Raw genomic sequence first — 12,837 nt, 5'->3', positions numbered from 1 at the left:
TCCTTGTGCTTGAAGAATATACCTTTTAGAACCTCATTTTCGTAGACGTTAGATACTATATCCCATGCCAGTAAGATCCTTCTGTGGCTATGAATGTTTGGTTGTGTTCATTTCTAGCATCTGTGAATTTCTCTTTATTTTGTCTTTAGCTACACATTTAAAAGTTTTGTTCCGATTTTTATTCAGCATTTCTGTGTATGTTTATGCAGTATGTTTTAGTGGTTAAGAGCACATTTTTTGCCAACATTTTGTATTGTTTGTCTTTTGAATTTTCACCATTTTGGTGGGTGTGAGGGGTTTCTGAAATGTGGTTTTAATTTTTCGATGGATAAGTAATTTTCATTTCCTTGATGACTAATAATGTTGAGCCCCCATTTTTTGTGTTTTAATGAAATTTTTTTTGTATCTCTAGTTTTCTTCTCACAGAACTTTTTTTTTTCTTTAAATTGGGGTGGGGTGTTCCTGAAATTTTGATTCTAATTTTTTGTTTTCTTCTCATAGTAGCTTTGATCTGCCCCATGTGTGTGCCCATACTGGCTTTCTATGTGTTTTTTGTTTGTTTGTTTTTTTCTGTGTTTAATCACCGTGAGGATCCTCACTCTCTTCTCTTTCCTTAATGGGTTCAGTAGTATCAAGGTTTTCTTCATAGCTTGGACTCTGGAGCTGCGTCTGATGTATTTGGGTTTCTCTACTTAAAAGAAATTTGAGGTTACTCGGTAAGGGATGAGGCTGGACAGACTAGAGGAACCTGGTGTCTGGCCGCTGCCCATTTATGCATAGTGTATGAATAAATCAGAGATCCAGTTGAGTCGGGGAGAGTAGGTAGAGCATTGTTAGCTTAGTACTTACTTGGATCCAGGTATTCATCTAGAAATCTCATTTAGAGTTCAGGAGAAATTGTTGGTATACACTGAACTGAGAAAAGTGCAGAGTTTGCACATTTATTCCTACATATTTTTTAAGATTTAAAAAATATGTTTTCCAGGAATGAGCCTGTAATTAACATTGTACGCCATTTCTACTAAAAATACAAAATTAGCCAGGCGTGGTGGCGAGCGCCTGTAATTCCAGCTACCCGGGAGTCTGAGGCAGGAGAATTGCTTGAACCCGGGAGGCGGAGGTTGTGGTGAGCCGTGATTGCACCATTGCACTCCAGCCTAGGCAACAGAGCGTAATTCTGTCTCAAAAAAACAAAACAAGACAAAACAAAACACCTTTGTCTTTGGACTCAAGCTATCAGAGTCTAAGTTTGTATCTCTCAGTAGAAAGATCCATATAATTGAATTTTTAAGTTTTTACCTATTGTGTCAATGCAACAGTTGTGTTTAGGAAATACTAGTATTCTGAATATTTTCTCACCCGAATATTAAATTTTTTTTTTTTGGTAGATGAGACTCTTTTAAAGAATATCTTTCTAAATATATATCTACTTGGGGTCCTCGCTTCAAATAATTTAAAAAACCATTTCCTTATGAATAATCTGTTACCTTTTATAAATAATTTTTCAGCAAACATTGAGGAGAATGTGCTACCTTACCATCAAGGAAATGGCTACCATCTCTGAGGATGTGATAATTGTCACAAGCAGGTATGTGAATGGTCAAAATCTAGATGAGATACTTATATATTTGCTGTTTGCTCTCTGTTGATTTCATTTTTTGACCATAAGGAAGCCAATAGGAATTTAAAAGAATATAATATCTTAAAGCATTCTTTTCTAAAATGTTTTCATCATGTGAAAGCCATCCTTATCTGATAAAGCAAAGGAAGAAGTTACAAAAGATAATACTGATAGATTTGAGTGCATCAAAATGTTCATAAAAATAGATAAAACTAAAAAGTAAGAGATAACATGTACACTGAAATAAAATATTTACAACAAATACATCAAAGGCTAGCATCTGTAATATATAAAGAACTTTTAAAAAGAAACAAGTGATAATTCATCAAATAACCAATATAAAGGATCTAAATGTCTTTAGATAGTCGTTCTCACTAGTAACCAAAAAACAAATTAAAAATTCAAGAATGAGGTATAATATTTTTTACTCATCAAACTGGCAAAAAAGCAAAAAGGCAGCATTCAGTACTTGTAAGGGAGACATACTCTTGTACAAAGGAGACAGAGTAATAAATTGATTCAATTTTTCTAGAAAGCAATTTAGCAACATTTGTTGAATAATTGAAAGGCTTTATCCCTTTGACCTAGTAAGGCCACATCTGTGGAACTATCCTTGGAAAATAATCAGACATAACACAGAAAAAACATATATATTGATGTTTGTTGCAACACCATTTACAGTAGAAAAAAGGGCAAAACAAGTTACGTGTCTACCATTGATAAAATTATTTAACCATATTATCATACTGTAAAATATTTTAAAATCTGGAGATATTTTTGAAACATCTGATATAAATAAGTCTTCACAAAGTGCCAAATGGGGGTTGGAGTCAATCTACGTGTTCCATATAGTCTCACTTTAAAGAACATTTTATGTGCCAGACGTGGTGGTTCACACCTGTAATCCCAGCACTTTGGGAGGCCGACGCAGGTAGATCATCTGAGGTCAGGACAAGACCAACCTGGCCAACATGGTGAAACCCCATCTGTACTAAAAATACAAAAAAATTAGCCAGGCATTGGTGGCACGCTCCTGTAATTCCAGCTACTTGGGAGGCTGAGGCGAGAGAATCACTGGAGCCTGGGAGGTAGAGATTGTGGTGAGCCGAGATCGTGCCACTGCACTCCAGCCTGGGTGACAGAGCGAGACTTGGCCTCAGAAAAAACAAAAGAACATTTTAGGTATGTATATAAAAAATATGGATAAAAGTTACACAGACTTATCTCTGGATGGTTGGGATTGTGGCTGATACTTATTTTCTTTAAACTTTTTATAATTTGCAAATGTCCTAGAATAAGTATATATAATTTATAAATTATATATGTTTGTCATATATATGTCTAGGACATATATATATATATATATGGGACATATATATAAATGTCCTAGAATAAGTATATATAAGTATAATATATATATAGAATAAGTATATATAATTTATAGTTCTAAGTGTATAATAAACATTATTTTTAAAATATTTGCCTTTTTAGTTACCATAACTTAATGAAGTGAATCTGGGTTTGTATAACATAATAAATGTTTAGAGGAGGGTGCTTGTGTTTAACCAGTAGTAGTGTGGAATGTAGTTTCAATCAGGAAAGCTTTCAGCTGAAAATAACAGAAAAGCAGATGTAAACAGTGACATAAACAAGATGGGAGTTTATTTTTTCTCATATAACCATAAGTCTAGAGGCTTAGAGTAGCTGGTGTTGGCTCAGTCATTCAGCAATGTCAGGGTAGTGTCTCTTGAATTCTTTGGACATTCTCCATTATTGCAAAATAGATGCCCAAATTACTGGCAGTGTACCACATTCAAGGCTAGAGGGGTACTGGGAAGGAAGCCAGGGAAGGCCACACCATCTGCCTCTTTTATCAGGAATGCAATATCTTTTCCCAAGGCAATTTTTAGATTTCACTTGGCACAACTGTGTTATATTACTATCCTTAGGAAGCCAGGAAAGTGAGTATTTAGTATTTTATAGCCCAAGTATTAGGGACAGAAAAGGGAGAAGGGGTTGAAAATGGGTGTTGGATTAGTTAACTAATGGTATCTACCACAAGTAAAAAAAGAAAAAACCAAAACAGAAAACCTTCAGTTAGATTGCTAGATTCACTAATATTTTGAAAATTTTAAAATAAATTAGTCATTGACTGAGAGTTTTTTGTCTGTTTCTTTTAGCTGTCAATACTTCCCTCTGAGGTTTGCTAGGCTACCTTGAATTATGGTGCATTTCTATTGATAGTTCATTTTAAGTGATTAGTAGTTGTGGTAGGCAGGATAATAGTGACCCAAAGATGTCCATGTCCCAATTCCTAGGACCTGTGAATATGTACATTACATGGCAAAAGAGAATTAAGATTGCTAAACAGCAGATAGGGAGATTATTCTGTATCATTCAGGTGAGCCCTTTAAGGACGACACTTCTTAAAAATGGAAGTGGGATGCAGAAGAGGTGTCGGTAAAAGATGTGATGATGGAAACAAGTTCAGAGATGCAGTGTTGCTGGATTTGGAGATGGAGAAAGAGGGCTGTGAGTCAAGGAATGTGGTAACCTCTAGAAACTGGAAAAAGCAAGGATTCACCCTTCTAGCCTCCGGAAAGGACTGTAGCCCTACCGATATCTTGATTTTAGCCCAGTGAGACCAGTGTTGGACTTCTAACTTATATAACTGTAAGAAAGAAATGAATGTTGTATTTTTCTCTAAGTTTGTGGTACTTTGTTACAGCAGCAATAGAAGACTAATGCAGATTTTAGTACCTGGAAGTGGGGTGCTGCTGTAAACAAATACCTAAAAATGTGGAAGTAGCTTTGGAATTATGCAGTGAGCACATCTGGAAGAATTTTGAGGTGCATGATAGAAAATGCCTAGATTGCCATGACAATAGAAATATGGATGTTAATAACTCTATTAGACTTAGAAAAAAGTGAGGAGCAGGATAGAGAAAACATTTATCATCTTAGAGAATACCTAAATCATTGTGAACAGATGGTGGAAATGCATTAAAGGTGCTGGCTCAGAGGAAAATGTTGGGAATTGGAGGAAAAGGGATCCCTATTATAGTGGCAGAAAGCTCAGCAGGCTTGTGTACTGCAATTACGTGGAAAGGAGGACTCACAAACAGCGAACTTGGATGTTTAACTGAAGAGATTTCCAAGCAAAGTGTTGAAGGTATGGCCTAGTTTCTTTTTGCCACTAATAGTAAAATTTGAAAGTAGAGAAATAAATCAAGAGGAGACCTGTTAAACAAAAAGGAACCAGGACTTGATGATTTTGGAAATTCTTAGTCTACCCAAGTGGCAAAGGGTGCTAAAGTCAGGAGTTTCACTGTCAGGAAAATGTGCTCTAAAGAAAAAGCCAAAGGAGTCACTGTGCAACCTTTTGTTGAAACCTCAGAAAGATGAAAAGGTCAGAGCATTCACTCACACAAAACACTGAAGAGATCAAGGGGTGTGACTCATAGATTCCCTTAGCATCTAAGTAGAAGCCAGAAATAGAGATGGGATTATCTAGGCAAGATCTGTGGAGGAGCCTTTTGTCAAATGGAGTGAGTCTCTGTACTTATACAGTAGACCCACAAGGTTTTTGAGAATTCTATGTCAGCAGCAACTCAAAGGGAGAGAGAGAGGATGAAGTGAAAGACTCAGAGAGGAAGCAAAATTTGTCTTCATCTGTAGACCTATGGAATTAGAAAAGAAACGAGAGGATGAAGTGAAAGAAGGCTATCAGAGCCCCAAATTCTACAGGCAGGAAACAAGCCGACGAAACTACTCAGCTTTAAATACATGCTGGTTACCCTTTATGAAAAAGGAAGGATGACTCTGAGGGCAAAGGGGCAGTCCAGTAGGGTGGAACTGAGAACTTTACAGAATTCTGCCCATGCAGAGACCTACTCCAGGTTGCCTAACTGGATTTCAAAATTACTTGGGACCAATGACATCTTCCCTTTCACTTTCTTTCATTTTGAATGGGAATATCTGTAACTATATTCTATGGCAGTCCTGTCTTTGTATTTTGGGAGCAGGGGATTTCTTTTCTAATTCCATAGGTCCAAAGATGGAGAGGAATTTTGCCTCAGGATGGATTATACCAAGAGTCTCACCCATACCAAATTTAGATTTTGATAATAAGATTGAGATTTTTGAGTCCATGAGATTTAGATGAGATTTTGGACTTTGAATTGATGCTGCAGTGTGCTGAGACTTTGGGGGGGGATCTTGGAAGGGGACAAATGAATGTATTTTGCTTGTGAAATGGACACAGCCCTAATGACACAGTGATTCTAGCCCAGTGAGACTTATATTAGACTTCTAATCTACAGAACTGAAAATAATAAATTCATGTTGTTTTAAGCCACTAATTGTGGTAATTTGTTACAGCAGGAATAGAAAACTAATATTCTAGATGACCTTTCTGTATGCATAGAAAATTTGTTGGCTTGGCAAGAAACCATGGAGATTAAAAAAATCTGAAGGCACATACTTCACAAAAGAATATATGCAAATGGCCAATAAGCACAATGTTCTCAACATTATTAGTCATCAGGGAAATGCAAATTAAAATCTTAATGAGATAGGCCGGGCACGGTGGCTCATGCATGTAATCCCAGCACTTTGGGAGGCCGAGGCGGGTGGATCACAATGCCATCCTGGCTAACGCGGTGAAACCCTATCTCTACTAAAAATACAAAATATTAGCTGGGCATGGTGGCAGGCACCTGTAGTCCCAGCTCCTCGGGAGGCTGAGGAAGGAGAATCACTTGAACCCGGGAGGCGGAGGTTGCAGTGAGCTGAGATCATGCCACTGCACTCCAGCCTGGGCGACAGAGCAAGACTTCGTCTCAAAAAAAAAACAAAAAACAAAAAACAAAACTTAATGAGACATAGCACACCCACTAGAATGGTTAAAACAAAAAAGCTTGACAATACCAAAATAAAAAAGCCTATTCCAATACTGAACATTTAGAACAATCGAAACTCCTATACACTGTAGATAGGAATGTAGAATGATACAACCACCTTAGAAAAGTTTTGGCAGTTTCTTATAAAGTTAATTATATACCTGCCCTGTGACCAGTAATACCCCTTCTAGGTATTTACTCAAGGAAAATGAATACCTATATGGCCACAAAAAAGACTGTACAAGAATGTCATAACAGCCTTATGAGGGTTCTTCAAAAAGTTTATGGGAAATGTGTGTTATGAAAAAATATCCATGGAGTTTGTATTAGTCTATTTTCATACTGCTATAAAGATGCTACCTGAGGCCAGGCACAGTGCCTCACACCTGTAATCCCAGCACTTTGGGAGGCTGAGGTGGGGTGGATCACTTTAGGTCAGGAGTTCGAGACCAGCCTGGCCAACATGGGGAAACTCCATATAAAAATACAAAAATTAGCTTGATGTGGTGGCGCATGCCTGTAGTCTCAGTTCCTCAGGAGGCTGTGACAGGAGAATCGCTTGAACCTGGGAGGCAGAGATTGCAGTGATCCAAGATCACACCACTGCACTCCAGCCCGGTGACAGAGTGAGACTCCATCTTAAAAAAAAAAAAATATATATATATATATGTACACACACACACACACACACTCTATCCAAGACTGGGTAATTTATAAAGGAAAGGGGTGTAATTGACTCACAGTTCCGTGTGGCTGGGGAGGCCTCAGGAAACTTACAGTCATGGCAGAAGGGGAAGCAGGCACATCTTACATGGCGGCAAAAGAGAGAAGAGAGTGAAAGCACAGCGAAAACTGCCATTTATAAAACTATCAGATCTCGGGCCGGGCGCGGTGGCTCACGCTTGTAATCCCAGCACTTTGGGAGGCCGAGGTGGGCGGATCACGAGGTCAGGAGATCGAGACCACGGTGAAACCCCGTCTCTACTAAAAATACAAAAAAAATTAGCCGGGCGTGGTGGTGGGCGCCTGTAGTCCCAGCTACTCGGAGAGGCTGAGGCAGGAGAATGGCATGAACCCAGGAGGCGGAGCTTGCAGTGAGCCGAGATTGCGCCACTGCACTCCAGCCTGGGTGACAGAGTGAGACTCCATATCAAAAAAAAAAAAAAAAAAAACTATCAGATCTCATGAGAACTCACTCACTATCACAAAAACAGCATGGGAGAAACTGCCCCCATGATCCAATCACCTACCTCCCTCAACATGTGGGGATTGCAATTCGAGATGAGATTTCGATGGAGACAACAGAGCCAAACCATATCAGAGTTCCAAATTTTTTTGCACTAAAATATAAACTCATGACTAACTTGTTAATAACATGTCCAAACAGTATCTAGCTTGAGACACTAATATATCCATTTGAAAATAATCCATTTCAGAGCAACATAAATTCTGCTAAAATTGAAACAAGAACAAACATTACATTTATGGTGAACTTTGGGTAGAAGAATGGTGAAATTATTGATGTGTTACAAAAGAGCATGGCAATAGTGATCCAAAGAAATCAGCAGTTTACAAATGGATAAGTTGTATTAAGAAGGGATGAGACAATGTTGACCATGAAGCCCTTCATCTGCAGCAGACCATCTACATCAATTTGTGAAACTGATGATTAACAGCAGCAATAGCCAATGTATAGACACCTCATTTCGTTCAGCCTTACCCAATTCTGACTGATAAAGTTGAACAAACTATTTAATGAATGTCAAAACTATTGCATCTAGATTGGCTGCAGGCAAGAGCAGAGCTTTAAGTGAGATCAAGATCCTGAGGCATTTCCTTGAGGAACAGTAACAGGAGAAGAAATGTGGCTAGCAGTCCAATCCTGAAGACAAAGTATGATCAAAGCAATAGCTACCAAGAGGTGGAAGTGGTCCAGTCAAAGCAAAAGTGGACCTGTCAAAAGCAGAAGTCATGGCAACAGTTTTTGGGGATGCTTGAGGGATTTTGCTTGTTGACTTTCTGGAGGGCCAAAGAATGATAATAGCTTATTATGAGAGTATTTAGAGAAAGTTGGCCAAAGCTTTAGTAGAAAAACATTTGGGAAAGCTTCACCAGAGAGTCCTTCTCCACAGCAGTGTGTCTGTTCATTCCTCTCATCAAACAAGGGCAATTTTGCAAGAGTGTCCATAGGCATCCACCTTAGAGTTCTTATCTGGCTTCTTCTGACTTTCTTTTGCTTCCTAATCTTCAAAAAAATCTCTAAAGGGCACCCATTTTTCTTCAGTTAATAATGGAAAAATGGGTGAGTGTGGGCGGTGTGGCTGGGTGGGCGCCAGAGCTTCACCTCCAAGGCAGATCCTCAGGGCAGTGGCCGGATCATGACTGAGGTGATTGAGCCCCTGGAGCCTCTAGTGCCTGTGGACTTTGGCAGTCGCAAGGCAGTGGTGCGGCTGGAGAAAGCCATCATCTTCACCCATGGGCTCCACCCCATGGACACCGACGGGTGGAGCCCATTGAGTTGGGCCTGGAGGGCGGATGTCTATACCTGAGATCCGACAATGTAGTAGAAGGCAACTGTGCTGAAGAGTTACTACAAAATTCCCATTGCGTCGTGAAGGAGTATTTTGTGGCTCCCCAGGTAATATCTCTTTGCCAAAGCTGGATGAACAATAGCTTTCTCACATAGCCAAGTAGCTCATTCTGGGAAGGGGGTACTCTCTGAATACGTGGAAGCATAATGACAATGTTTTCTTACCATGAACACTAATTTTCCTGCTTTTTCCAGTCACCTGAAAAAAGGGGTGCTTAAGCATTTTTTTTTTTTTTTTTTTTTTTTTTTGAGATGAAGTCTTGCTCTTGTCCCCCAGGCTGGAGTGCAATGGTGTGATCTCGTCTCACTGCAATCTCCGCCTCCTGGGTTCGAGTGATTCTCCTGCTTCAGCCTCCTGAGTAGTTGGGATTACAGGCACCTGCCACCACGCCCGGCTAATTTGTATTTTTAGTGGAGACGGGGTTTCACCATGTTGGCCAGGTTGGTCTCGAACTTGTGACCTCAGGTGATCCGCCCGCCTCGGCCTCCGAAAGTGCTGGGATTACAGGCGTGAGCCACTGCGCCTGGCCAGCATTTCTTAATAACATACTCTTCTGAAGACAGAATTGGGAAATATCTGGCACTAACAAGGCAATGAGTTCCTGATGCTAACCTAAGTAAAAGGAAATCAAAAGTCAGCTTCCAAGGAAATAGTTTCCAAGGTATTCACTTAACAGGCCTGTTCTGTATGGAAGACACTATCACCCTTTAATGCTCTCCAAAGGACTATACCAACTGCATGAAAGTGAACTTTTACATCTACTTAAATGGTAGACAGAGCTTCTTGATCACTCTGTGACAACCTTGGCTGTCATTTTTAGTTGCTATTTGAATTGATTTGAGCAGCCCTATCTTCACCGAACATACCTGAATTTCTTCCTAGGTACCCACTTTGTTCCTAGAAGAGGGTTAACTTTCTACTATGGTCTGAAGAGTGTTCAAAGTAGACTAGAGCTTGGGAACTCCTAACCTGGAACCATCTGCCATCCCACAAAGTGATTATATGCAAAACGGATACTAGTCATACCTAGTGTTTCTCTTTCTGAAAAGAGAACTTATCCTAAAAGTAGCCTTGGGCCTCGGACAAAGTAGCCCTTTCCACCCCCAAAATGATTATTAAATTGACATGAGTCCAAGATTGTGGAGTTTTTTGTTTTTTGTTTTAAAACAGATGCCAAGGATAAATGAAACCTATTTAGGGATTCATCCTCTAATTGATAGATTCTAAGTAATAGAATCAGAGAGAGATTTTTTCCTCTAACCAAAGTGCCAAAGTTGGTTTTGGCTAAGAATTAATTTCCCAGTGATCTTTGTGCTGCTGCTCATTTCTTTTATTTTTCTGAGACAGGATCTCTCTGTCACCCAGGCCGGAGTGCAGTGGTATGATCATAGATCACTGCAGCCTCCATCTTCTGGGCTCAAGTGATCCTCCCACCTCAGCCTCCTAAGTAGCCAGGACTACAGGTGTGTATCACCAAGTCCAGTTAATTTTTGTGTGTGTTTTTTTTTAAGTAGAGATGGGGTCTTGTTATGTTGCCTATCTGGTCTTGAACTCCTGGCTTCAGAGGATCATCTGACATGCCTTGGCCTCCCAAAGTGCTGGGATCACAGGCATAAGCCACAATGCCTAGCTTGTTGCTCATTCTTAAAAGTCTGTGTTTATTTTTCCCATTCCCTTCTTTTATCTGCAGTGCTTCTTTTTTCTTTAAGGCAGCTTAATTTACAAGCTTGGCCTTGAATTAAAAGAGAACCCCGAACCTTGGAGTTGAAGTTCTCAAACCAACATCAGAGCAATTATCTTAATCCCCATATAAACAGTTATCTACTCCTGCTCCTTAAAAAAAAAAAATAATAATGTAAAAATGACTGCATTGACATGCTTACATTCCCAGCAACTTCAATTGTTTAGGGATGGACTAAATGACTGGTATCATCACTTTAAAATGTGTCTTGAACTTGATGGAGCTATGTCGATAAATAAAATTTATAGTTTTCTTTTCTTTTTTTTTTTTTTTTTTTTGACAGAGTCTCGCTCTGTCGCCCAGGCTGGAGTGCAGTGGTGCGATCTCAGCTCACTGCAAGCTCCGCCTCCCGGGTTCACGCCATCCTCCTGCCTCAGCTTTCCGAGTAGCTGGGACTACAGGCGCCTGCCACCACACCCGGCTAATTTTTGTATTTTTAGTAGAGATGGGGTTTCACCGTGTTAGCCAGGATGGTCTCGATCTCCTGACCTGATGATGTGCCCGCCTTGGCCTCCCAAAGTGCTGGGAGCCACTGCACCCGGCCTATGGTTTTTGTTTTTGTTTTGAGATGGAGTCTTGTCCTGTCACCCAGGCTGGAGTGGAATGGTATGCTCTTGGTTCACTGCAGCCTCCACCTCCAAGGCTTAAGCCTCCCAAGTAGCTGGGATTACAGCTGTGTGCCACCACGCCCAGCTAATTTTTGTATTTTTAGTAGAGATGCGGTTTCACCATGTTGGCCAGGCTCGTCTCAAACTCCTGACCCCAAGTGATCTGCCCGCCTTGGCCTCCCAAAGTGCTGGGATTACAGGTGTGAGCTACTGTGCTCAGCTGTTAGGTTTATTTTTTAATTCCATTTTTCCACAGATTTTTTTGAAGTCCTCTGATATTTGTGATAGCCTTAAACTGAGACAACCCAAGTGCTCATCAAAGAAGAAGGAACAAATTGTGGTATTTTCATGCGACAGATTATTACTCAGCAATAAAAGGAAAAAATTGCTGATTCAGGCAACAACATGGATAAACTTCTAAAACATTTATGTTGGAAAGAAAACAGACACAAAAGAATATTTGCTGGATGATTCTCTTCATATGAACTCCAAGAACAGCCCAAACTCGTCTGTGGTGATAGAAGTCAGAAGTCTGCTGGGTTAGAGGAAATTGATTGGAAATGAGCATGAGGGAACTTTGTGGGGTGATGGAAATGTTCAGTATTTTTATTTTGGATGGAGGTTACATAGATGATCACAATTGCCAAAACTGATGTAACTTAATATTTAAGTTGTCCATTTTATTGTATAAATTACAACTTGGTAAAAAAAAAAAAAAAGAGAGAGTTAGTGTCTTAACTAACTAAATGTATATTGACAACCTGATTATACTGTTCTACTCATTACAAGAAGGCATACCCTTATGTGATGGGACCCACCCAGTGAAAGTCTATCGCTGAAGATAGCATAGAATTCTGGAATTGAGTCCTGAGGAATGATCCATCACTCACATTAGGGAGTACTCTGGGGAGTGGGCATCAGTGTGTGATAAGTTACGTCCTGGTCTCAGAAAATCAAATGAAAAATTCAAAGACCATGGTTTAGGAAGAAATAAATGGGTTGTAGAAACTGTTATCAGCTAGGCAGTTTTGAAATCACTTGTGGGGATAGTGTGTGGATTTGGGTAGAGGGAGAAAAATACTTTGTGCTTCCTAAGGAAACTAAATGCTAAGTTCATCCACTTAGTAAGAAATATACAAGCCTGAAACAGCTTTTCTATTTGAGTGAGTGGTTCCTGAAGATTTACTGCCAGGACATAGTTTAGAACAAGAAAATGAGATACTATTATGACTTAACCACCACTGTAGTGAAACTCCTCTCAAAGATTTCCAGTAACTTCTTACTTAATTTTAAAAGTTAATTATCTGTCCACATTTTACCTGACCTCTCTCCCAGTTTTAACATGGTTAAATACTTCCTGGAGTTCTACCATCTT

At 39.6% G+C, this 12,837-nt stretch overlaps 1 protein-coding gene and 1 pseudogene across 1 annotated transcript in view; both read left to right on the top strand.

Moving 5' to 3' along the window:
* COPG2 (COPI coat complex subunit gamma 2) overlaps positions 1 to 12,837 on the top strand; it is a 160,516-nt gene that overhangs the window by 22,096 nt on the left and 125,583 nt on the right. Inside the window, exon 5 of the mRNA XM_055284013.2 lies at positions 1,509 to 1,588. Within this exon, the coding sequence (XP_055139988.1) occupies positions 1,509 to 1,588 (80 nt within the window). The remainder of the gene's footprint in view (positions 1 to 1,508; positions 1,589 to 12,837) is intronic.
* LOC129484114 (glutamyl-tRNA(Gln) amidotransferase subunit C, mitochondrial-like) lies at positions 4,054 to 9,988 on the top strand (annotated as a pseudogene).

The sequence above is a fragment of the Symphalangus syndactylus genome, chromosome 6 (assembly GCF_028878055.3).
Source record: "Symphalangus syndactylus isolate Jambi chromosome 6, NHGRI_mSymSyn1-v2.1_pri, whole genome shotgun sequence".
Taxonomy (NCBI): domain Eukaryota; kingdom Metazoa; phylum Chordata; class Mammalia; order Primates; family Hylobatidae; genus Symphalangus; species Symphalangus syndactylus.
This window is presented reverse-complemented; position numbering and strand designations above follow the sequence as displayed.